This window comes from Eretmochelys imbricata, chromosome 24 (genome assembly GCF_965152235.1).
Source record: "Eretmochelys imbricata isolate rEreImb1 chromosome 24, rEreImb1.hap1, whole genome shotgun sequence".
Classification (NCBI taxonomy): domain Eukaryota; kingdom Metazoa; phylum Chordata; order Testudines; family Cheloniidae; genus Eretmochelys; species Eretmochelys imbricata.
Genome location: NC_135595.1, coordinates 10,145,645 through 10,172,396, shown reverse-complemented (window position 1 = coordinate 10,172,396; position 26,752 = coordinate 10,145,645). Strand labels below are relative to the sequence as shown.

The 26,752-nt window shown below is 50.2% G+C and overlaps 2 protein-coding genes across 2 annotated transcripts in view; both read right to left on the bottom strand.

Annotated features, from left to right (window-relative positions):
* Positions 1–2,388: 2,388 nt before the first annotated feature.
* Positions 2,389–3,600, bottom strand: LOC144279924 (interferon-inducible GTPase 5-like). The gene has a single exon (XM_077841627.1). The coding sequence runs from the start codon at positions 3,598–3,600 to the stop codon at positions 2,389–2,391; it is 1,212 nt and encodes a 403-aa protein (XP_077697753.1).
* A 4,756-nt stretch (positions 3,601–8,356) lies between these two features.
* Positions 8,357–26,752, bottom strand: part of F11R (F11 receptor) — a 49,864-nt gene continuing 31,468 nt past the window's right edge. Inside the window, exons 3-10 of the mRNA XM_077841080.1 lie at positions 21,759–21,872; positions 18,387–18,542; positions 15,569–15,771; positions 15,381–15,483; positions 13,966–14,073; positions 13,227–13,236; positions 11,871–11,919; positions 8,357–9,574 (exon numbers count right to left, since the gene is read on the bottom strand). Of these exons, the coding sequence (XP_077697206.1) occupies positions 9,539–9,574; positions 11,871–11,919; positions 13,227–13,236; positions 13,966–14,073; positions 15,381–15,483; positions 15,569–15,771; positions 18,387–18,542; positions 21,759–21,872 (779 nt within the window). The 3' untranslated portion in view covers positions 8,357–9,538. The remainder of the gene's footprint in view (positions 9,575–11,870; positions 11,920–13,226; positions 13,237–13,965; positions 14,074–15,380; positions 15,484–15,568; positions 15,772–18,386; positions 18,543–21,758; positions 21,873–26,752) is intronic.

Sequence of the window (26,752 nt, the reverse complement as noted above, 5' to 3'; positions counted from 1 at the left end):
TCACAGTGTAAGCAGGGAATGGAGCAGCCTGGAAATACCCTGGTCAGGACAGAGAGAGATGCAGGTCTCTGACCAAGAGAGGTGGTGGCTGAGGATGCAGAATGCTAGAGCAGTTGCCCTCGAGGGGCCATCGAGGGAGAATCCAGGTGCAGTTGCCCTGAAATGTGACAATAACCTTCTCTGTAATTGTTGAGAAAGCAAATGAAGAGGAGTTGTCAAACTGAGTCTGCAAAGCGATTTCACAGGAGAAAATTCATGGCTAGCAGTTTTGCTGAGTACATGCTTTGGGAATGTGCGTAGACAGTACAACCCTGATTGACCTGCCCCAGCCTCTGGTAGGCTTACACAACGTAAGGCATTCGTACTGCCTCCCATCACCATTATTAATGATTTGTATTATGCTATCACCTAGGAGCTTCAGTCATAGAGCAGGACCCCACTGTGCTAGGGGCTGTACAAACAAAGAACAAATACTAGTCCCTGCCCTGTAGCACCTTCCATGGCAAACAGATGACTTATGAGGGAAGATTGAAAAAATTGGGTTTGTTTAGTCTGGAAAAGAGAAGATTGAGAGGGGACATAACAGTTTTCAAGCACGTAAAAGGTTGTTACAAGGAGGAGGGGAAAAGGTTGTTTTTCTTAATCTCTGAGGCTGGGACAAGAGGCAATGGGCTTAAATTGCAGCAAGAGAGGTTTAGGTTGGACATTAGGAAAAAATTCTTAACTGTCAGGGTGATTAAGCACTGGAATAAATTGCCTAGGTAGGTTGTTTCAAAATCTCAGAATTTCCCCACAGGAGGGAAAGTCCATTTCTCGACCAACTCTGATCCCAAGTGAATGTCTGGGGTTAAACTCATACAGATCCTCCCAGGGTGGCTGGGCCAAAGCCCTAGGCAGGAACTAACTAAGGGGACTTTCATTGCATGGTACGTATTAACAACACGGACGTTCCTCTGACGATCTTAAAACACATTAGAGAGCTGGGTAAATATGAAAATTATCCCCATTTCTCCTAAAGAGTTAAACAGGGCACAAAGAGATGGAGTGACTCTCCTACATGAGGAAGTGGTAGAGTGGGGAAGGAAGCAAACCCAGGAGTCCTGAATCCCACTTTCTTGCACTAATCACTAACCCTCACTGCCTCCCAGGGCTGAGACTAGAACCCCAGAGTCCTGATCATCAATCTATCTACCCTAACCCTTAGACCACACTCCTACCTCTACACTGTAGACTGGACTCTGCTTCGATACTGTTCATTACAGCAATATGAAAGCTAAGGACATATTTAAGTTTTGCTAATTAATTGTGGGGTCACAGAACTTTACTTCATTTTTATGATGACACTCTCCCGTCCCCAAAAGAAAGGACTGCCTTGATTCTGACATACTGTACTCTGGCTTTACTGCCATTTCAGAGTGGTTACTCCTCATTTACACTGGAGTTACTCCTGGTTTACAATGCCTGACCAGATCCTCACTTCTTGTTATTTTCTATGCTAGTAATCACTAGCTCTTACATCAGTAGATCTCAAAAAGTTCCTTACAAAGGAGGTCAGCATCATTATTTCCATTCTACAGGTTGGGAAACTGAGACACTGGGAGGGGAAGTGACTTGCCCATGGTCACGCCGCAGCAGAGCTAGGAATAAAACTCTAGTTTTCAGTCCACTAGGCCACACAGCCCAGTGACTTCAGTAGAGCTTTCCCCCAATTTGCCCCAGCTGAGGTTCTGGCCCAGAATATTTACAGCTTCTGGTTTACAACAGAGTTACACCCCGTTTACAATGGAGTAGTTACAGTAAAATCACATCCAGTTTACAATAAACCATTTAGTTATAATGGGGTTACCCCAGGTTATAACAATATACTGTATGTACAAGAGTTACTCCTGGTTCATACCAGCATTACTCCTGGTATACAGTAGATTTACCCTTGGTTTGCAACAGAGTATTGACATCTGTGTTACTCTTGGTTTACAGTCGTGTATTTACAACAGAGTTATGACTAGTTTACAATGAATTATCTATTTATAATGGAATTACCCACAGTTTATGATGACACATTTAAGACTGACTTACTTTTGGTTTACAGTGAAGTATTTACAACAGAGTTACTCCTGGTATACCACACACACACACACCCTTGATTTGCACCAGTGTCAGTGACAGCAGAATCAGCTCTGATATTTGACATTTAAATAGCAAAGTAACAAATGCAGCAGAAACTTTAGAAATTCAATCATGGATTTTATATCCAGCTCAGGAATGAAATTCTGACATCAGGTAGGAAGCTCAGGGGATTTCCAGGAGATGCCAGGATCCTGTCTGCACCCGGCATGAGATTTTGATCATAGAATGTGTTTCAATCTCTCTCTCCTCCTCCTTTCTGGCTCACTTCTTAGCATCCAAGTTGAAGGCTTTAATAAGCACCCTCTGGGCATCAGCAGCCACCGCATTCACAAAGCTCCTCAGCATCTTGTATGTGGTGGCAAAAGACAGTGCTCCGGATGCAAGCGAGCCCAGCAGCGGGACAGAGCTCAGCACCTCTTTGGCTAGCTTAGGTGCCTCACTGCCTGCCTGTAGCAACAACTGCACCACCAGGATGTTGGAGATCTCCTTGGCCAACGGAGACTTGATCACGGCCTTCATCTGCTCTACCGGCTGCCCCATTTGTGCTGCCAGCTTCTCCAGAGAGTCATCGTCCAGGCCAAAGCCCTTGCAGTAACCTTGCAAGGTCCTGGCCAGGACATCCACATTGCAGGAGATCAGGAGCCCTGGGATGGGCGTGGCATGGATACCGCAGGCCACGGTGGAGACCAGCCACATGTGTTCCAACATTGCTGCCTTTTTCTTCTCCAGGATGTGCAGGGAGATGTTGGGCAGGGCCATCAGGAAGGCATGCCGCTTGTGGTAGCTCAGCTCCCTCTCCAGCGTCTCCCCCAGGAGATGGAAGTCGTATTTGCTGAGATCAAAGGCCGAGAGGAGGAAGACCTGGGGCGAGCGGATGCCTTGGGCCTGCAGACCCTCCAGGCAGTTCTGCCGGATCTCCTGCAGCACCCCCACCTCGCTGTAGCTGGATGGCCGGCGCCTGAGGGAGGAATCCAGGTCCACGTCCACCTTAGAGCGGACGAAGTAGAAGCTCTTGTCCATGGCCTGGATGTGGCGGGCCAGAGCAGCATGGTTGGCGGTGAAGCAGCGCGAGGCGATGATAAAGAAGATGTCGTAGCGTGAGAAGCCGACCTGCTCCAGGTAGCTGTCAGGGTGGAAATCGGGTGTGCCAATCCCTGGCAGGTCCCAGATAGTCACGTTGGGGTACTGGGGATGCTGGTATGGAGTCGGCTCCCTGGTGGTCTCCACCACACCGGTGCGGGCAGCACCTACATCCTCATCACCCAGGCCCCGCAGGGCATTGACAAAGGATGACTTCCCAGCACCAGTCTCGCCCGTGATGCCCACATCCAGCTGGATGCTCTCCAGCGACTCCAGCATCTCCTGCAGCCTGGAGGCCACTCCAGTGAGGTTCCCCTCCTCAAAGGCAGCTTTCAGGGCCTCCAGCTCCTCCCTCGACAGCTTGATGATGCCCTCACTGCTCTGTGAGGCCATGTCAGCTCCGGCAAGCTGCTGCAGCCCCTGCCTTAAAGAGGGAAAGGCCAGTTCTTGTGTGAGTTCCTGGGAATGCTGAACCGCTGAAACCCTCGTCTAGGTCTTTGTCTCTGGGTAGCTCCTCCCAGAGACCCAACCCCATCCTAGCCTCCATCTTCTCTGGCCCAGCCAATGGCAGCTCCTTCCCCTCTGACCTCCAGCTTCCCCTCAGCTGAGATTCTCACCCTGGCCTCCATCTCCTCCAGCCTAGGCTATCACAGCTCCTGCCTCTCCCCAGCTCCCAGACCTCCACTCTGCTGGGATCCCCGCTCCCAGCCTCCATCTCCTCTGGCCTGGCCTATGGCAACTCCCGCCCCTCTGGCTTCCCAGAGCATCAGACACCAGCATGGGCTGGCTGGGAGGGGGAGCGTGGGCTCAAAGCAGGAGCAGAAGTGGAGCCAAAGGGTAGGAGATTGTATGGGTAGGGCCCTATCAAATTCACAGCCATGAAAAATGTGTCATTGACCGTGACATCTGTTCTCCCTCTCCCTGAAATCTGGTCTTTTGTGTCCTTCTACCCTATACTATACAGATTTCACAGGGGAGACCAGTGTTTCTCAAACTGGAGGTTCCAACCCAAAAGGACCAACTTGGGGGAAGGGGGGTGTTGCAAGGCTATTGTGGGAATGCGCAGTATTGCCACCCTTACATCAACACTGCCTTCAGAGCTGAGTGGCCGGGGAGCAGTGGCTGCTGACAAGGCGCCCAACGCTGAAGACATTGCCCCACCAGCAGCAATACACTACCAAGCCACCCTTACTTCTGTGCTGCTGCTGGCGGCAGCGCTGACTTCAGAGATGGGTGCCCGGCTAGCAGCCGTGGCTCTCCGGCTGCCCAGTTCTGAAGGCAATGCCGTTGCCAGCAGCAGCACAGAAGTAAGGGTGGCAATACCATGAGCCCACTCTTACAAAAGCCTTGCAACCCCCCCCCACCTCCTTTTGGGGTCAGGACCCCCTTGGTTACACCACCATGAAATTTCAGATGTAAATATCTGAAATGGTGAGATTTATGATTTTTAAAATCCTATGACCATGAATTTGGCAGGGCCTCTTACGTGTGAGGTAATGAGCAACTAGGAACCTTTCACCAAGACCAGCTCCATGGAACCGGGAAGGGTCATCAGGGAAAGTGGGTGACTCCCAGTGGGGCTGAGAGAAGATGAAAGCGAAGGGTCAGACTGAGGGATGATTCCTTACTCTTGACAGTTACAGTGCTGAAGGCAAGAGTCCAGCCCCTCTAACCACTAGACTCCCACTCACCCCCCAGAGCTTGGTATAGACCCAGGAGTCCAGCATCCCAGATCCCTGTGCTCTAACCACTAGACCCCACTCTGCTCCCAGAGCTGTACATCGAACCCAGGTGTCCTCACTCCCAGTCCCTCAGTTCCCTCACCCACCTGCCCTCCCAAGGGAGCTCTGGGTGCAGAGATGGTTCTGACTAGGGTTGTTTAATACACCAGCAGGGAACAGGCTTCTGCCTGCACCTCAGAGCGGGTTACTCCATTCACAGCAGGCTGGCCTCTGTCCCTGGCTCTGCCCCAGCATCTTATCCCCAGGGGTGTCTGCAGCACCATCCATGACTGCCATGGAAACATGCTCACATCTTATAGCCACATGCTGATTGGCTGGCTGAGCCTTCATGTGTGATGTCAAAGGCTGCGTGGTGATCCACTGTGTTCATTGCTCATTTGCATCAAGGGGCTCAGTGACAGCTGTAGAAAAACAGCCCATGCAGTGTGGGGCTAAGCAGTTGCTGTGGGCTGGGGTGCCCAGCCCCACTGGCTTTCCAGGTCTGGGACTGTTCCTCAGAGAGGACCAGGAATGAGGCCCTTTATTAGAGACTTTCCAAAGGGAAAATAAGAATCCATAAGAGAAGATCCCGATTGCAATCCCCAAGCTCTCCACCAGTCTGACCCTCAGTGCCCACTGGCAAAGGGCCCACTCTCCTGTAATTCACCCTAGGCCTAACACACTCACTACCCCCAATACACTGTTGTCCTAATATGTATCTAAAAGATGTCATGGAAAGTATCATCCAAAAACAGGTGACAGGCTGGTCCTGAAAATCACGTGATGCATGCAGAGTGGATATAAAGAATGATGTATGAGTGCTGGCAATATGTTCTTACACTGTGTTTAGGAGGCAGTGCCTATAGCAAGGCTGCCCTAGACCAGGGAATGTGGGTTCCCCTCTGAGCGGCTTGATGACAGGCAGAGCCCAATGAAAGGATATTTACATATAAGATAAACAAAGCCATCAAGCAGCAGAGAAAACTACTTGGTGAGCTTGCTCCAGGTCTGAGTTTGTGCCCCCTCCCCCAAAGGCTTCCTGGCTCAAGACAAAGACAAGGAGGCAAAAAGCCCTTTTGGAGAGGACATAGGACAGAGGACATAGGATGGCGCCTGTGAATGGCAGATCCTCTTGGCCTGAAAGGCAGGAGCTAAGTGAGAAAACTACTTAGGCAAAGATCATAACTTGCTAAAATTAAATTTTAGGCAGCAGACAGTGAGCTTTGTTTGTAACCAGTCACCTCTTTTCCTCAAATCTCGGTTCTTTGTGAAACTTCTGAGTTTTCCTATCAACCATCTCTGAGCCGGTCTATTGAATCATAGAATATCAGGGTTGGAAGGAGCCTCAGGTCATCTAGTCCAACCCCCTACTCAAAGCAGGGCCAACACCAACTAAATCAAAGCATAAAGTGAGCCCTCAGATGGCCTAGCAGGCTGGTGTGTGCCTAGTCTCTTTGGAAACAGCAAACTTAATTTCTGTGAGCATCCCGGGAGAGGGACTGGATGCAGAGACGTCTCTGGGGACCTGCAGTTCACTGAATGTTACCTGCAAGGCAAGGAGAAGGCTGGCATTCTCGAGGCATTTGCTGGTGAGACAGACAGCCTGGCAGAGCAGGGAGCTGAGACACCGTATAATCTCCAGCAAAGCTCACTCTTGCTAAGGCAGAAGGGTAACACCATGGCTTGTGGTTCTGGGAGTCCTGACCAGAATGGCACAACAGGGACACAATCCTTACCCTCTCACCTCCTGCATAGGGATCCCCCAAACCCCCAGCTTCACTGCAACCTTGTTTGGATCAAAGTAGAGCCGACTTGCTGTGATTCAAGCACCTATGGCAGCGGGAAAGGCGACATGCAGCCCCAGGTCAAGCCAAGGACTCCAGCACAGAGCTGTGTGTGAGGGTCGTGTCTAAGGGCCAGTAGAGAACAGGGCCCTGTTGTGCACCCCAAACACCTCATCCTCAGCCCCACCCAGAGTCCTCATCCCCCCTGCCCCAACCCTCTGCTCTAGCCCTGAGCCTCCTCCCACATCCCAAACCCCTCATCCCCAGCGCCGCCCCCCCTTCCCCCAGCTGGAGCCCACATCCCCTCCCGCACTCTGAAGCCCTCCCCCCCCCACACACACCCCCCCTAACCCTCTGCCCCAGCCTGGAGCCCCCTCCCACACTCCGAGCCCCTCAGCCCCACATCACCTCCATATTGGTACACATCAATTCATTCCACACATGGATGTAAATTTCAGGGAACATGCTGAAGCTCACCTACTACTAAAGCCATGTCTACACTTACAAGCTCACAGCTGTGCTGCTGTAAGATTGATGGTGTAGCCGCGTTATGCCAACAGGAGAGAGCTCTCCTGTGGAAATCAGAAAATCAGGCCAACGAGCGGCGGTAGCTCTGTCAGCAGGAGAGCATGTCCCACTGACAGAGTACTGGGCACATGAGTGCTTATGCCAGCAAAACTTTTCACACCCCCGAGTGACAAAAGTTTTGCTGACATAAGTGCTAGTGTAGACATGGCCTGACATCTGCCAGAACAGTCCCAGCCAGAGACCTCCAGTTCTCCCCGCCAGGCTTCCATTAGCACCTGTGTGAACAGAGGGGTGGGGAGAGTGCTGCTAACTAGAGTTCAGCAAATAATGGATGTTTTTATTTGGGGACTGAACCAAATATTCTGGGGAAGAATCAGGTTGGAGTCAAACCAAATCCAATTTTTTTAAAAAAAATGTTGTCCAAGTGAAAAATTCTTGCTCTGGATTAACAAACATTTTGGTTGGCTCAAGTGAAATTTGAGTTTTCCTTTTCAATTCAGCCACGTTCTGGTGTTTTTTACATAGGAAGTATTTTGGTTTCTAATTCAGCCGAAATAAACACTTCCTAAATAAAAAAACTGAAACATTGACTTTAAAAAACCCCAACCCTCTTTTCAGCCAAAACTATGCTGAATTCAACCTGAATCCGTCAAGAGTCCCAGGGCCCCCAGTTCAGGTGCCAACACAACTGCTAGATCTCAGTGATCCTCAGACAGGTTCACAAGAGGCTTGTTACTGGGTCTCCTGCAGCTCTGTGCAGCACAGGACATTAAAACTCCGTGTGATGAACCACCAACCAATCAGGATGCTTTTACTAGGTTAACCACCAATTGTAGTTGATAAAATACTTGGTCCGTCATCTTGCTGTGAGAAGAATATATGAAAACAACATTTCCCGTCATACCATTTAAACATGAAGAGTACTATTGTTGATTGCTAATTTGGTTCCTGAACCACTGAGGTCTGAGTGTCACCACTGTGTTAGATGCAGAGAACTACTGTGCAGTCCCCCCAGTTCCACCACGGACCAGCAGGGGGCAGGAGAGCTGCAGTCCACTCCACATCCTAGCAAGTCAGCCCCACCTTCCTCCTTCCAAATGTTCGGGGAGACTGAACTCAAACCAAAGGGTTTATTTCCAGTTACAAATAGATAAAATTACACAAGTATTTTAAAGTGGTTTTAAAAGTGACTATTACAGTGTCTCAGGCTTTCAAGTTAAGGTCTGGGAAGGTTTCTCTTGCTGAACTGTAATAAAAAGCAGCCGCACAGTTAAATCTGTCCAGCTGCTGGGAGAGAAGTCCGGCCCTACAGCCTCTGCTTGCAGGACAGCCTCCTGAAGAGCTCTGGCCAGGGTGGTTACACACTGTGACCCAACAAAGTGAAGGATTTGATTCCAACCTCCGTTATTCCTGGTAACCGATCCAGTCTGCTTTGGAGCCCCGCAAGAGAAAAATACAGATTCCATGGATGAGGTACCATCTACCGCAGCCTTGCAGCAGCCCCTTTCCCGCTTCCTGCAACAGGCTCGTTCCCTACAAGTATTTCTCAGTGGATCCAGATGTGTGGTGGTTCAAGACTCCTGCCATTCATACTGAGGTTGGGGTGACCAGATAGTGGAAAAATGGGGACACTTTTTCGGGGGGGGGGGGGGGACACAGACAGCAGGGAGGATGTAGTTGAGTTGTAGAATTCAGCCAGTTCAGACACCACAAAGATGACATCCTGACACACTAGTATAGCAGTGACGGTGGGGACCACACAACAATCTTCTACAGTCACAAAAATATACTTGCATTCCCTACATTCAGTGCTTTAGCATAACCAGGGCTCCCCAGCCTGCCACCTCTGGCAGCATAAAACCCTCCGATAGGCTTAAGTGGCACTACGGTGCTGCAAAGGCTTCACACTGGCCTGCTGCATGGGCTGAATTTCACCCTCCTTGGGAAAGCCTGGTGCTAGCAGACATCCCCAAAGCAGGGTGAGCAATCTGCAACGCCAGCAAGCGGCAGGGGAGCCCCTCTGCTGGGTGTGTTCAGCAGCTGGGTTTGTCATCTGTCATTTAGGAAAATAACGCTGGTTTATGCGAAGTTGCCTGCAGCGCAGAGGGCAAGATTCCAGCCCCACAGATCTACAGGACAGGGAGAGTCTAGAAGAGGACTAAAAAGGCACTAGGTGTAACTTTAAAAAAAACAGTTAAAATCGCAGTGTTACAGTAGTTCACACAGAACATTTACAGCAGTTCATGGGGCAAGGGGCAGGACATCGGCAGGAGAGGGGGATCCAAGCCAGGGCCAATGTCACACCAGGAAGGACGAGGTCTGTTTGAATTCTCCCTGGGGGAGTGAAAGAAAGACACAGTGAATTCCCATGTACATGAATTACAGTGAATCCTTCAAAACAAACCTGCTCCCTTTGCCCCCGTCCCTGAGCCCCTTGGAGAGAAAAGCTCATGGCACTGGGTAGCCAAGGAGAAACAGCGAGTTCCAGCAACGAGGACACTGGGCTGGGAATCAGGAGACCTGGATCCCAGTCCCTGCTCTGCCTCCCACCTTGAGCAAGTCACCTCTGCTTTCAGTGCCTGTTTCCTCTCCCACCCTATTTGTCGAGCCTGTCTACCTAGACTGAGCTCTTGGGGGGCAGGTCTAACGCTGCAGTTACCACCAAGTGGCTCAGCAGGAGAGCACTGGGTTTCCTGGGTAGAAGCACAGACTAGGTTGCAGGTGAAGTTATGTTTATGGGCTCAACCTCTCTCATTGCAAAGCTGCCATGTGTCAGGGAAGAGCTGGCTGTTCACTTAGGAGAAAGCTGGCCTGGCAACACCCCCTGTTATTCCAGTCCTGTGTGAGAATCAACTTTGCAACTCCTCCCGCAGCCCATCTCCAGCATCAGTCCGTGTCACCAGCACACAGGGTTTGGGTCTTGTCACGCACACGTCCCTCTGTGCCTTGTGTGGAGCCCATGGGAGATCTACCTGTATTCTGGGGAAGCGGCCCGAGTGGCTGCACTGCTTTACAGAGCAGAACGCACCAACCGCACGTATGTCATACCTGAGCCAAGGATCTCAGGCTGTTAAACAACTGAATCACCATGATGACGTATTACACCCATTTAACAAATGCCCAAGTGGAGGCACAGTAGGTGTAAGGGACCAAGTTGGGCACAGAACCCTTTAACTCCCAGATCCTGATTCTGGCTTTTACCACTAGCAATAACTCCTGTTTTCCCTACCCCAGACCAGCAAATGGTGCTGGGCTCTCAGCAAAGACATGATTTTCCTTTCATTTTTGTGCAAAAACTCTTAAGAGGCTCCTAAGTCCCATTTTCAAGAGTGATGAGGTGCTTGGGGCCAGGTTTTTAATGGCATTTAGGTGCCTGAACATGCAGATAGGCACCGAGGGAGATTTCCGAAAGCACCCAAGCACCTATCTGCATCTTTCGGCACCTACATCCCTTAGGGATCTGGCGCGTGGGGCATTTAAGTACCTACGTCACTTTTGAAAATAGAACTTTGGTGCTTTTGAAAGTGTTACCCCCAGTCTGACGACAGACAAAGGACTCAGCGTGCAGACACCACTTCCCGCGTCCCAGTCTCCATCTGACTCTCAGAATGGCCTCCGGCTGATTGTTTAATTAAATTCCAGACACTAAAATTAGATGTTTATTTCTCTCTGCAATGATTAGTCATTCAATTTCACTCTTGCGTTGGAGTTTCACTTTGATGGCCTTTGCCTGTTTACCACATGAGTAAGGTTAGTCGGGAGCTTGGCATAGCATTACTGAAAGGTCCTTGATTTAATGGCTTGCATGGCCAAGCAATGCACTGGAGCTACCTTACCCCAACTTACGTGTCTGTGGGAATGGTTTTCATTCTAAAAGTCGGGGGCTGTTGCTCTTTAATTCCACACAACATTGGTAAGCTGCACCACAGCTGCCAGACCGACCCGTTCTCTAACTGGGGGGAAGAAAACTAATTCTCCCTCAGCTAGTGGCATCAAGGATGCCCCTGGCCCGATGCTTTCGCTCAGCCAGAAGGAATGGGCTTGACTCAGGGTTCACTATCCCCATTGCACAAGGAACTGGGTACCTGAGGCACAGATCCACAGAAGTATTTAGGCTCTATTTCAGTGGAAGTTAGGAGCCTCAATACCTTGGTGGGTCTGGGCCATAGAGACTAAGGCCAGGTCCACTCCAAACGTTAAGTTGACCCAGCTATGTTGCTCGGGGGTGTGAAAAATCCACACCCGGAACCATGTAGCTAAGCTGACCTAACCCCCGGTGTAGACAGTGCTAGGTCGATGGAAGAACAGCAGCTAGCTGTTTAAGTGTAGACACAGCCTCAGTGACATGCTCAAGGTCATACAGGTGAGCGTGATAGGGCGGTTTTGGGCGAGGTGCGTCTCGGACACTCCATAAAGCCCACAAGTCATGGGTAGGTCACTGCTGTAACCCAGCTCTGCAGCTGGGTTACACCCTGCCTCTCTAAGGTGTTGCCAAAACACCAGTCCCAGCCTGCAGGCCATTTGATCGCACACCTCACACTCAAGAAGCCAGGAACAAAGTTATTTCTTTGGGGACAAGACACTTTCTGGGCTGCCAGAGCAAAGCCGCCTGGCTGGCAGTTCTACTTACGTCACTCCGGTTGGAGGGTTGGCTGTAGATAACTTGCTTATTAGTGCTGCTAAAAAGAGAAAGAATTAAACTAAGACACTTCACAAGGGCTGATCACTCCTCGGACCCCACCCCAACCACCAGCTGTGCCACTGTGGCCCGCCAGTATTGGACCAGACAGCCAGCAACGATGGGGAAGCAAGTTAGCAGGCAGCTGCTGTTAATCACCAGGCTATGTCAAACTTCTCACAAAAGATACATGGGAGGTGCCTGATTCACCCCTTCTCTCCCAACCCCCACCAGGCAAGACACAGCCTCCCCCCAGCTCTGGTAGGAGAGATGCTTTACAGACTGGTCTCTTCCTTCCATCCCTATTTCCCCATCCGATATCCAGCACACAGCTAAGAGGCCTCATCCTGATACCCAGCCTGCTTTGGGTGCCAAGTAGATTTTGGGATCTACTCAGTCCCCATGTTAGAACCAGCTTGTAACTTGGTATAATCAGGCCAGGAGCAGAATGGCACAGAAGTGAGGGCTGAGGAGGGTCAGGACTGAGGGGTATTGGCAGAACTGGAAGGGGAGTCCAGGGCCAAATAAGTGGGGGGCTGTGGATCGGGTACATGAGCAGAGCTGTGCAGGGGGGAATTTTCAAGCTCATGACAATGCTATTCGCTCCTGAGTTGTTGACTTCTTTTGGGTAAGGGGAAGGAGACTATGCCTGGCATGGTCTGGAGGCAACACACTGCCCTGCTCTGACCCTTCTGCAGCCTTTTGCTCACCAGGCCAGCAAGAGGTGGGGACACAAGACAACACTGCCATCTGGGGAACAGGGGAAGACAGTGCTCCACCCAGATGCCACCTGCTGACCCATTCGGGTGGGGAAAACTGCATTGATGGAGGCTTGGTTCCTGTCTTCAGCTGGAAGATGCGGATGGAATAGAGCTAGGACAGGGGAGTGTGGACCTGAGAGGGTAGGAGCGACCCATGGTGGGGACAGCAGAAACATGTGCCCTCGTCCAAGAGAAAAGGTCAAAGTCTCCCCACTGTTCCAGACCCAGAGATCCCACCTGGCGGGGGGGCCAGCAACGTGTCACACAGCAGCTACTCTGGGGCACAGCGGGGTGGGGGAGGAGCTTGGGGTACACTCTGGCACCTTGCACTCTAACTGCTGCACGGAAGAGATTCCAGGCTGCATTTAAACTGCCACGGAGGAGGTGGCAGAGTCTGGCTAGTCCTGGCTCCCTAGGGGAATACTCTACCCACTCCACAGCGCTAGAAGGATCTCCGCAGGCCAGGAGCACAAGAGGGATGGAAGAGGCTTGGAGGACAGACAAAGAACAAGGCGCACACTTGAACAGAGTGCGAGGTTCCACTTACCCTCTTCTCTCTGGAAGGAAAAAAGAAGAAACGAGATGGTTAAATGTTGGCAGCCGAGCGACACGTCCCATCTCCAAGGGGTGGCACCCTGGCACTGCTACAGCGGGCAGCAACACAGGCTTCCGGGGGGCCACGCTGCTTTTAGAGTGCACTCAACTGGCTGGGCCAAGAGCAGACAGGCCACACGTGCACGGGGATGAGAGACAGATTCACAGAAGGGGGGACCACAGGCCTGACCACGACACAGCCAAGCAAACTCTGCACCACAGCCTGGGGGACCCCATTTAATCCAGAGAGGCAGCCGGCAGGAACTACAGTTCCCAGCATGCAGTGCTCCATCTTGAGTCAAAGGGGGCTTGATGGAGGGCTGCCCAATAGGGTCAAGAACTCCGCAGGCAGCCCCTCCTCATTGAAAGGCAGCCGAGGTTTGCTGCATCACAGGTAGCCTTCAAGCTCCTGGCAAGCAGGAGACTCTGCCCACTGCGTAGATGCCCCTTCGCAGAGACACCTTGCCATGCAATGGCTCCTCCCAATAGTGTCGTCAGCAGCAGTAGCAGCCAGCGCTCATTAGCCTGCAGCACCCTGCCCGGCACCCTGCCCGGTGGCGCGTGCCTTAGCTTCTGCAGGGGAATTGATGGGGGCTCAGAGGAACTACCTACGTCATGGGAGTGGCTGAGTGCAAGTGGAAGGGGGCAGGGAGAGGTACGTTCGCAGCCCACGCGAGTAGCTTAATACTTACTGCTGAAAAAGCCACGTCTGTAGGCGAACCAGATGCCAAAGGCAACCAGAGCCAGCACGATTAGCAGCACGACCACAGCTGCCACAATACCGCCCACGTTGACTTCAGCTGGGTGAGAGAAAGACATCAGTGCGGCATGCAGAGACCTTATGTGGACAGATCCCCCTGCATGCCACAGGATCCCAAATGCTTTCGCATCTGGAACTGCCCCCGTGGGAGAGTGACACCAGCAAAGGATTTAACCTGTCTAGTTGCAGTCCCCAGGGGGGACTGGGCCCCACCTTCCTTCAAGGCGGAATCACCCTGTCTCAGGTACATTTAATGGTTTAAGCAGCTAGAGGTGAGAAGCCTGCCCCAGGGAGCCCGCCAGCTTCCCAGCCAGCACTGTGCGGGGCACAGATTGAGAAGCTCTGGGCTAGTTCTCAAGTGGGGGTTCTGTAATTATAACCCTGCTGCTGTCCCACTCACAGGTCTGAGCCAGGCCCCCTTCACACTACGACAGCTCCCAGCCTGCTCCACCTCCATTTCTTCTTGCCTAGCTGTCACCAGCCCCTCGCCACACAGCTGGGTTCAGAGCTAGCTGCTTCCACCTATCTGCAAGTGGCAGCAGGAAGAGCAGAGTTTGAGAACGGCAATATTCCCCGGCCAGCCTAACCTGGGACGAGCCTGCGAGCACGTCTGCTGCTTTGCTATGTGGTTCCAGTGAGCTCAGCCCTGCCCTGATACAAAGTCTTCAGGCATTCAGAGGGGAACTGGCTGTGGCCTGGGAAGACAGCACCAGCATGGACCTGGCACCCGAAGATCTGCAGTCTTCTGAGCGCCACTGTATGGGCCTAATGTTACAAAGGGCTCAAACCAGACCAAAAGGTGGAAAACAGGATGGTTTGGGCAGCTCCAGGGAACAGGGGCTGATGGCACGGTAGCTTTTCAGAGGAGGGGACAGTTGGAATGCTTGTCACCAGAGCTGGGCCCAGCAAACACCCATCCCCAACCTCAGTCACTCCCAATCCCAGGGTGCACTAGGCTAGGGCGGGAGCCTCCTCTGGGTCTGTCTCTATGGCGGCCCAGCTCCAGAGGTCATGTAGGAGGTGGGACACGCCAAGAACCACTTGTCAGCTCTCAGGAGACTCCGTTCTCTGCGAAGGGTGCTCTTTTAGCAGGGCAGCCCAATGGGCTTCTGGTTCCAGGCTCTCCCCCACCCCCTCCAGTGGAGCACATGCCTCTTTTCCCATCAAGACACTTGGGCACAGTCCAACCTTTAATCTACCGCAGCCAGTACAGGAAGTAGCTGCAGGAGGCCGGGAAGGGGCAGTGACAGTACTGGCTATTGTAAGCTTGCAAGTGACTTCCAAAGAGCCCAGTGTGGACGTCCGCACACACCCACCCACCGGCTCTGCAAGCCCCCATTTCCTTACTGGCTTCCAAGTGGATGGCTTCAGATTTCTGAGCGGTCCCGACGTTGTTCTGAGCCTCGCAAAAATAATCCCCCGTGTCGAAGCTGGTTACAGGCTCAATCGTCTGGAGTGGGAAAGAAGGCGTGAGGGAGGCATGGACAGAGGCGTAAACTCCCCATGAGTCAGGCAGCCCCCTCCCCCGTGCGTACCAGCACTCCAGTCTTGGTGTCGATCGTGTAGGAGGAGTTCCTGAATTTCTCATTGATCTTGGGGTTAGAGGGCATCAGGATGTTGTCCCTGTACCATTGGAAGGTAGGAGGTGGAGACCCATCTGTTTCCACACATTTCAGCACAGCTTTGTTTCCGATTGTCACCGAGGTGGGCCCCTTGGCAACGGGCTTGGAGGGAGGCACTGCCAGCGGAGAAGGCAAAGAGGCACATGTTACAGATGACCTTACAGAGCTTTGAACCCACCACTGTGACCCCCCCGTCCTAAACACACCCAAGACGCGGTCACTCGCATTTGTTAAATTGCGCTTATTAACCCATGACTGACTGGATTAGACTAGAGGACCTGCTCAGTGACACGAAGGCAAACAAATGGCCAGATCATTTTAAGTGAAGTAAACAGAAAGCAAAATCCATGTCTAGCTTGATAGTTCATGAGCCAACGGACTAAGTTAGTGGCTGGGCCCTCTTCCATTGGCAGGGCTGTCTTGGCACTGCTCCAGGGTTGATCAGTGAAGTTCCAGAGCTCAGGCCAGTGTAACTGTCATTCCCCGATAATGCACCTTTATTTGAGATGGGGAAGGAGTGAAAAAGTGGTTCCTTTTTGACCCATGCAGAGATCCTGTGCTGCCCTGAAGCTTGATTATACTTTCATAGACTTTCATAGAATATCAGGGCTGGAAGGGACCTCAGGAAGTCATCTAGTCCAACCCCCTGCTCAAAGCAGGACCAATCCCCAATTTTTGCCCTAGATCCCTAAATGGCCCCCTCAAGGATTGAACTCACAACCCTGGGTTTAGCAGGCCAATGCTCAAACCCCTGAACTATCCCTCCCCCCCCAATTTGGCCATACTAAAATGCATGTTTGTTTGTGTCCAGTTTACCAGAGATTACTCAGGATCTGTGCCCCGTCTTCAATTTTATCACTTCACCCATTCACTTCTGTGTCATCTGCTGACTGTATCAGCAGTGATTTACTTCCTTTGAGAACTGATAATAATGGTTGTATTGAACTTTTGAGGAAGTTTTTATCTTGTAGTGATAGATCTACAGGAGCAATCTAAACATCCCCATTTGATTGACTTCTACATTTAGTTCGGTAATTGTAGAATTGTAATACTCATGTCAGCATAGCTACAGATAGTAGCGGACTTTGCTTTAAAAACCAGCCACACTATTGTCTTCATCTCCTGGACACATTCCACAGAGAGCAGCATTTCCTTGCGTGGATTCTGAACTAGCTGCACTTTAATTCAATAGAGGATTAATGGCACTCGCTGAGCTGGAGCTTCCATTGCCCAGCTCCCTGGGCAGTCATTTACGGCACTGCAGAATGGGTGTGGAATGCAACTAAATCAGAGCATCTCAGTGTTCTGGTGCAAACGACTGTACGAGGAGCAGGGAGATGGAGAATCGGGTGCACAGCGTTCAACGTAAGTGGCAAATGCATGTGGCGAGAAGGGTCACTGACCAGAAATTAACGCTTTGCCGAGGAGCCCCACTGCTGGCAGGAGCCCCCCCGCTGACAGGTGAAAGGTGCGATGCTGGCTGTGTGGGCGAAGCCAGTGTCCATCCCACTTTGATGGAGCAACTTGTCAAAACAAAATGTATGACCAAAACTGCTGCAATCCTGAAGGAAGGAAACAGAGTTTGGTCCAAAACTGGGCTCCCATTCGGTGATGATTTTGCAGCACTGGTGAAAGGTGGTAGACTGACAGCATTTGTGAGTGAGGCGCTGGGTACGGCCACAGAGCAGGCATGGTAAATATAGTGCAATCTCCCCCGCCTAATCTTTTGCCAGGCGCCTCAGCCCAGTCATGAAGGGACCATTTCCGGGGTGAGGACTGGTCAGTCTCCACTGGTCTCTGCAGACAATACACCCAAGGTTCAGACTGGTGCTGACAGGGAGTCTTCAAGGTGTGAAGAAGTGCACTGACAGCACATATGTATGAAGGGGATCTCTGCTTAAAAGCCATTAGTATGGAATGCAACATAAGCACGGACCCGCCCACGTCAGCAGGGGGAACAGTTACAGTGTCAGACTTCCTGAGTGCGTGTTACAGAAATAATGGTGCCCTCGTGTAGCTAGGATTGTTTCTTCATGGCCACCTAATGGACTATGCATTGACCCATGGGAGACATTCCTCGACAACCAGTTGTGTTTAACAGTTCTGAAGATGCAGAGCCAACAGAACCGGAGTCTTTTGAAACCATTGGATAATCCGGGCATTAGGCTTTCCCCAGGGCACCTCTTCAAACCTGGCTAGCCTGATTTGATTACAGGATACTTGCCACTGCCCAAAGCAGCCTTATTTCATGGCTGTATTCCAGCAGGACTGACGCTGCTCTCAGGAAGGCCCTAGAGCTCCAATAGCGTGCCGCTCTGGCCCTGCAGGTCCATGGTCAACGGACATGGGTGAGAATTTCAGATAGTCAGGTTCAGACAATTGAGGCATCCCTAGAGTCTAAGTCCAATGTGGAAAGTGTCTTGTTTCAGTGACCTCAGGCTAGTTTGCTATCCACTGACGATGCCACGTTGTGCAGAGAGCAACTCTGTTCAAATGAGCCATTGGGCTCAATGGCATCTCTTAGCAGGGAAAAATAACCTCTTTAAGGCAGAAGTCACTGGCAAGGTTCCCCAGTCTGTACCACGCAGGTTAGAAGTTCATAATGCTCCCTTCTGATCTTAAACTCCATGAAAACACACTTGTTGCCCACAGGCCCGAAGGGCCCCCCCTCACCAAGACTAGAAGCCATGGCAACCGGTCCCAAGTGGTAATTACAGGAAGGCATTAGTACCTTGGACAATGAGGTCAACTTCTGACTTGCTCAGTTCACCACTGCCACCGCTCCCGGTCGAGAGGACCTCGCAGATATACTTCCCTGTGTCCTTCCGAGTCACCGAAGTGAAACGAATGCCTGTGGGTGTGTACTGAGCACGGCCTTTGTAGGGGTCTGCAGAGAAAGGGGAGACAGCAAGAGCCTGAGAGTGCTTGGAAGTGGAGGAATACAGATGAGAGCCAGAACAGGCTGCTGGTGTGGAGAAGGGGAGAGCCCCAAAAACCATCCTCAGAGCAGAGAGAAGGGTAAGGAGAAGAGCTGATTAAATGGGGTTCGGTTCAGTTCAAACACAACAAGAGGTCTCCCCATTGCAGGAGGAAGCTACAAGCCCCTATGTCCAATAGCTAAGCCAGCCCAATCACAGCTGGCCGGGGGATAGAGGGGTTTGTTGCAGGGTTTAAGGGATGGGTTCTGTTATGCTATGCTGCTGGCAGATATGAACTAGTTAGTTAGTGAGGAGGTTATTCCACCCCATTTCTTTCCTCATAGCTCTTCCCACGAGTGCTCAGTGCTTTTAAGAAATTAGTTAGCAGTGGTAAAGCCGATTCCAGGCAGAGCAATCTAGAACGCGGTGTGTGGTTACACCAGTCACATTAAAAGACTGTTCTCAAACTGTTCAGCTGACATGGCTGAGCAACAAAGGGGTCTACAGAAGGTGATGAAGCCATCACTAGGACAGAGGATGGTTCTCACCTGTCTTCGTAACACCTTAGCACATGTGTACAGCATAGCTCAGCCATGGTACCATCAGTGCATGCTGGGATTCCTGAAACACCTACCCCATTGGGTCCAGCTTTGTTACTAGGAAAAGGAGCTTCTGGCTAATTTCCAGATGTGAAGCACTGCACTGCAGGAAAGAGTAGCTGAATCGGGGTAACTGCTGCCAATCCCTGTGGCTTCCTGCCCATATTGGGAAGTTACAGACTGAACTGGTTCAGAAGGCCCCAAGCTAAAGACCTCACTTTGGATCAGGGCGGATAAAAATCAGTGATTAAAAAAAGTGTAATTTAAATTGGATTTTAAATTGGATAAACCTATTTAAAAATTAAATTTGAAATTACTACAACCAGTATTAAGGCCAAAAACTTACTATTGTCTATCATTTAAATTAATTTTTTTTAAAAAAAAATGAACAGTATGTTCACTGATGAAGTTTTATAGAAAATCAGATCACTCAACTGGTGGAAGTCACGGGCTAAAGTCTTGAAACCAGAGTTCACTGACTTGCAGAACCAGCAGTAGCCTCTTCTGCATGTGCAGAGAGAGTATTTTTTTCCTATTTCCATTTATTAACCGATTCATCTGAATGATTAGTTCATTCATTAAACTGACTGGGAGCTGAAAAAGCAGAAAAAACTTTTCTTTTTCTTCCAGTCTATGAATAAAAAGCAGGTGTGAGGGAATGAGATTACTAGCTCTAAAAATCTTGCCGTGGTCACCAGAAACAAATCAGTTCAATTCACTAAACTAGAGATAATACTTTAGCATTTAAAACTGATTTGTTAAACAAATGTTAAACTTTTCTCATTTATTCAGTGCATGTAAGATAGTTTCATTTAGTGGGGGAGGTTTAGGTTGGATATTAGGAAACACTATTTCACTAGGAGGGTGGTGAAGCACTGGAATGGGTTACCTAGGGAGGTGGTAAAATCTCCTTCCTTAGAAGTTTTTACGGTCAGGCTTGACAAAGCCCTGGCTGGGATGATTTAGTTGGGGATCGGTCCTGCTTTGAGCAGGGGGTTGGACTAGACGACCTTCTGACGTCCCTTCCAACCCTGATAGCCTATGATTCTATGAACTGCTTAAAAAATGTTTAAATGCTGATTGTGCCTTATTTGAATTCCAATCTCCATCCAAACAGAGCTTGACACAAACCCCACACACACACAAAAAAAAGGTAATCAAGTAAATAAGAAATGCCTAATTTCCCATTTTCAAACAAAAAAATGTATGTTAAGCTATATAATTGCTTAACAAAATGTGGATCCACCTGCTTAGCAAAGAGCACCAGCAAACTTAGGGTAAAGCTATATTTAGTTGCAAATGAACATATTTTAATGAATACCAATTACTAAAAATCAACGCTTCTTTAGGAAAATAACCATGGGGTGGAGGCAGCCTCCTGATTCAATAGGTGAACTATACTAAGCTACTGGGGGGCACCGACCACCTGCAGCAGCACTCCTTGACCCAGCACTGAAACCTTAATCCCGGCCCTGGTGTGGTGAAGCAGGCTGGAGAGTGGGTCTGCCCCACACTCATCCCTACAGCTAGGGTTGTCAACTTTTGCAGAAAACCGAACATCCTTGCCCCACCCCTTCTCCAAGGCCCCACCCCTGCTCACTCCATCCCCCTCCCTCCCTCATTTTCACTGGGCTGGGGCAGGGGGTTGGAGTGCAGGAGGGGGTGCGAATGGGGAGGAGGGATTTGGGGTACTTGAGGGGGCTCTGGGATGGGGCCAAGGGGTGGGGTGAGGGCTCTGGCTGGGGGGGTGCAGGCTCTGGGATGGGGCCAGGGATGAGAGATTCACAGGTTGCGAGAGGGGGCTCAGACTGGGGCATGGGGGGCAGGGGATGAGGAAGAGTGTGCAGGCTCTGGGCGGCGCTTACCTCAGGCAGCTCCCGGGAAGTGGCAACATGTCCCTCGAGCTTGGGGTTGGCCAGGTGGCTCTGTGAGCTGCCCCCGCCAGCAGACACCGCCCCTGCCGGAGCCAGCACTTGTGGTGGGGACAGTGCATGGAGCCCCCTTGGCCAGCCCCGAGCCAGAGGGACATACCAGCCGCTTCCCAGGAGCCGTGCCATGGAGCCTGCTAGCCCCAATGCATTGACAACCGGACTTTTAACGGCCCGGTCGGCACCGCCAGGGTCCCTTTTCCATTGGGTGTTCTCGTCGAAAACCAGACACTTGGAAACCCTAACTACAGCGGTGACTCTTGTCTCGCAAGGCTGGGCCTGGCTTCCTACACCAGACATTGTGACCTGGTGCATGGAGTTGCTGATGTTCCAGGATGGGTGCAGGGCAGGCTCCACCCACTGGGGCCTGCCATTCACATACGGCTGGGAAACAATGTATTTCTGTTTTTGCACCCTTTGTTTCATGACATCTGTGGGTGCAAGTGAAGCCATCCACCCTGCTAAAGCCACCATTGAAAATAACTAAAAAGTACAAATGCAAAACAGGATAAAAATCGATCATTTAAAGCGCTCTGATTTAAAATAATCCACCCTGCTTCAGATGCTGCAACCAGCTGGTATAACCTGTGCTTATCCAACACCTGGACCAGAAACCATAAAGGGGCCCTCAGACACTCCGTACAATGGACTCACGTACCTGTGAATTTGGAATCATAATAGAAGAGCACTATTGAAGAGCCCTTTTCAAACTTCCACTCGACCCTGGGTGTTCCGCTTTTCGACATGTACGCAGCACAGGGTATTTCAATTGCTGGAAAGACACAGCAATAAGTCAGCACTGGCACTGCATCCCAAACGTAGTAAGATCCTATCTGTAAACACCTGGCAGAGCTAAGCCAACAACATTTGTTTTAAAAGGGACTGGGAGCCAGATTTTCATTTATACCCAGGACCAATTACCACGTAGCGTGAAGGGATCATCCTTCCTGAATCCCAAGAGTTGGAAAAAATGCCTAACAGTGAGAGGCTTAAAGACCTGTTTAGTTCATTGAAAAGAAGATTGCAAGATCACATGATTATGGCATATAAGTATGTTCTCAGGGAAAAAAATACCAGGTATTAAAGGGCTCTTGGGCACAGAAAGGCAGAAGAACCACCAATGGCTGGAAAAAGTCAGATCTGTTCACAATATTGTATTGTTTTTAAAAGAGTGATTAACCATTGGAACCATCCAGGGAAGTGATGGATTCCTCAACTCTTGATGCCTTCAAATCCATCCCGGCTGCCTTGCTGGAAGAGATGCTTTAACCAAACAAGTGACTGGGCTCAATATAGGGGTAAGTGGGTGAAATTCTCTGGACTGTCAGATGCAGGAGGTCAGAATAGATGATCTAATGGTCCCTTCTGGCCTTAAAAAAAAAAAATCTACCATTTCCTGAGGGCCACCATGTTTAACGTCACATGGGTCTGAAAATGCAGCCTACTGCTGACATGCAATACTAAAATCACTGGAACAAAAACATTAACAAGCTTTTTCGTTCACTTCGTGCATTTGGCAGCACTTTGGGTATAGTCCGTTTCAATGCTGCCTTGTGTGGTCAGTTTATGTGGGTCTTTCCATCAGCAAAAGGGCAGAAATTCAGTTAGGAAAACTTAAAACAGGAAATTGATTGTGAAGCTGCAGAAACTAACAGGGACAAGTATTGTATCTGAAACTACTGGGAACTCATTGAGATTTCCTAGATTACAAATCAGTGTTCTTGTAAGTGTGAATCCAATATTAACAATAAATTAGAAAACTGACATCATATTGGCAGCCCGAAGCAGAGTGGAGCTAAGTTCCGCTCCTTCTTGAATGCCTGGGAAATTAGAGATGGAGTTGTCACTGGCAACTGACATTAACAAAAAAACCTAGGGGTAACATTTTCAAAACATGCCTGAATGATTTAGGAGTCACTTTTAAGTCACTTAGGGCCAGTTTTTCCAAAGGTATTTAGGTACCTAAAGATGCAGGGATGCACCTTTTGGGATTTGTAAAAGTGAAACCAATGGGAGTTACATTTCTAGCCCACCTAGGTGCTTTTGAACACCCACTAGGCACCTATCTACATCAATAAGCACCTAAATATATTTGAGAATCTGGCCGCTTAGGCACTTCGTTTGAAAGTTTTACCCTAGATTTAGCAGTTCAACTTGCCAGAGGCCATTCCAGATTCTGTACTAATGCATCCGATGAAGTGAGCTGTAGCTCACAAAAGCTTATGCTCAAATAAATTTGTTAGTCTCTAAGGTGCCACACGTCCTCCTTTTCTTTTTGTACTAATTCAGTCATCTTGTTTGCGCTCAGGCATCATCTCCACCCTGAAACTCACCAATATGCTCCAATACAACAGCTATTGAGCCCCAAACGTTCATCTACATTTCGTCTGAGACATGGACACTGGAATCTCTAGAGCAAGAAGTACTTGAATTTCAAAGATTCAGTACTCACCAAAACTACTGTAGTATTGCTTTGAGTGCAGAGAGACTCCGCGTGTCTTTACCGCTGGAGAGAACAGTTTCTTACCCTACAGCGGCCGTGCGTGTTTGAGATGTCGTCAGTGTGGGTCCCACAGAAGGTGCACGTGTCTCATATGCATGAGTTCAGATATTTTGAACAGCAGTATCTGTTCAGGGCTCTAGCAGACAGAGAGCCTGGAGCACTCAGCCTGGTGCAAGATCTGTGTCCTGAACCAGAGGCTGTGAGCCAAAATCAGGCCGTGTATTAAAGCAGATACTTACAAGTTCACTATTCAGTGCATGAACTTGTCAAAGTTGTTGCTAGTGTACTAGGCACTAGATATTTACGTAAATATATTCCAGCTACTACAGATAAACCATCTGATCTTGTACTAGATTGGGGGGTGACAGAATACTGAATAGGGATGTTTTTTCCAAGATATCAGGAACAACGGGAGGTAAAAAGCAGATGTCATGGAACACGTAAGGTGGTACGTAAGTTATTTATCTCAGCCTACAAGTGTCGGGGTAACTCGCCTTAACCCTTTGTGTGACCTCGGGGACAGCAGAGACTCCTGCTACTGACTGGGCACTCATGTGTTAGTGTGCCTGGAACCACAGAACCAGGGCACTAGGACTGCCCTGAGGACAATAAACCTGGCTGAGTGCCTTTGTCACTGTACCGATGGTCATTCTTTATGAGTAACAGAGGTTTGCTGAATGAGCAGGCTGCCTTAGTTGCTGTTAGTACTGATAACACTGAAGCTCCAAGGACAGAAGCACTGAGCTGCAGCCTGAATGTTCCGAAGGGAACGACATTTCAGCCTCCAACATCATTTAACAAGGGCCACGCACGTCCTTCGGCTCCCTCACAACTCAAAGCCCGCATTAGCGGATGACTCCGAAACTGGTGGTGGAAGGTGGCTTGTGGGATCCATCCTGACTGCAACATCTTGAAGAACCACAGTTACTGCAGGGTAGGAACCAGTCTGTTTTCTGAAAGTATCAGTGTCGATTCCACTGTAGGTGGCTGGCCATCAGTGTCCCCTCTGGACAGCGGGAACGAAGAGAGCCAACTGCATCAGTTGAATAGGGATTGTAATACTGCTCTCCCAAACTTTACATCTGCCCTGGCAGCTAAGTCCAGTGTGTAAAAGCTAATGGTCTGTATAAGGATCTCCTGGACTTGTCTCAGCAGTCCATCTGTGTCATTCACCCAAACAACATCTGGGCAGTCAGGTACAGAGACTTCAGGTCTGGATAGAGTATCTGGCCAGGATGCTGGGAGATCAGGTCTGGACAGGATTGGTGGCTGAATGGACACTGGCAGAAGATCCATTGGCCAAAACTGCCTGGGCCAGTTGGGAGCTCCAGAAACGACTGGGGCTTGGTCTCTTGATTTTGGAAATCATGCTGGGACCAGGGGAATTGGAGGAAAGGCAAACAGGATACCTGGACTCCATTGCAGGAGGACAGTGTTGGGAAATAATGCCAGACTCCTGCCCCCTTTGGAACAGAAATGCTGACTGTGTTTTCCTGGGTGGCAAACAGGCCTACCACAGGAGCTCCCCAATAGTGGGATCTTGGCTCTATCATGCATCTCTCCAGGGACCACTCCCAACTAGCCATGGATTTTCTGCTCAGCAAGTCCACCAGGTCGTTGCCAACTCCTGGGAGATGGAGAGCTATTGGGGTTATCCGGTGTCAGCAGCACCGCGTCCAGAGCTTGAAGGCATCCCAATAGGGGAGACACATGTGCACCTCTTTGCTTGTTGATGTAGTGTGTCGCAAGTGTTGTCAGTCAGGATGTGCACTGTGGAGTTCGAGATAGCAGGTAGGAAGGTGGCGTGCAGGGTAGCCTGATGGCCCTGAGCTCCAGGGCACTGATGTGGAGCCCCGAGTTTCCTGGGTAACAAGTTCCTTGCATCTGTAGATGATATAGGTAGGCTTCCAAACATGTTTCTGATACATCTGTGATTAAAGTCCTTACCAGGGCGGGGGCAGAGCAGAGCACTGGGGTTCCTACCATTTCTCAGTTCTGTTATGTCTTGTGGCGGAACCACAACCTTCTTGTTTTATTGGGGAAAAAGACCAACTTGAGCAGGAGCTGGAGTAGCCGCAGGTGAAACCTGGCAAGCGGTGTTATGTATGTGTACATCAGCCTATGGCCCCACAGCCCCAGACACATCTGCACTGTCAGCCTGGTTTGATTTGATCCCAGGACTATACCTGTCTCCAGGAAGGCTCGCTCTGACCGATCCAGAGTCAGTCAAGGCTCCTGGGAACTCTATTGCCTGTGGTGGGATAAGAGATTTTTTCCCTCGCTCAGCTGGGCCCCCTGGTGAGCTAATAGGGATAGTGTGTAGTCCAGCCTTTCCACCATTTCCTCCTGGGATTTGCCCACCGATCATCCAGCTGTCGAGGTGAGGGTAAACGTGAATGGGCTGTTGCTACCGCGAGGCACTTTGTGAAGACTCAGTGCCACGGAGAGTCCAAAAGGCAGAATGTTGCACTGATAACAATGGGGCCCCACTGTGAGTCCTAGGTGCTTCCTGTGAGCCGGATGGATGGCTATGTCGAAGTACGTGTCTTGTCAGCAGAGTGCCACAAACCAGCCTTGAGACTGAAGAGATGGGATGATGAAGGCAAGCGTTACCATCCTGAATTGGGCTTATATGTGTCCAATCTTCTCAGGTCTAGGATGAAGCTTGGATAGGACAAAAACTCCTTTCTTCTTCAGAATAAGGTATATAAACTGTAGTATAATCCTCTTCCCCAGTACATCTCTTCTATGGCTTGAAGCAGCTAGTACACTTCTGTCTGTAATAGGTTCTCATGACAAGGATCTCTGAAGGAGGATGGGGCAGGTGGTAATGTGTGGAAATGGATTGGAGAGCCATGGGCAATTTCTAGCACCCATTTGTTGGCTCTCATGGCTGCCCAGGCCCAGTGGAAAGGGGCAAGGCGGTTCCTGAAGGTGGATGCAGGCTCCACGCTGACTCCAATGCAACTCCCAATGCTCCTGTCAAATCTGCTGCCTCAGAAGGAGTCTGGTGCACTGAGGTGATGGAAGATGGGGGGCCCCAGGAGTATCTGGGATTCTCTCTTTGTGTGTACTCTGGCTGTCGAGCCCACTAGTAGGATGGTGACCTGTCTCTCCGCTTGGGCTGCTACTTGTAAGGGTTCCTTTAG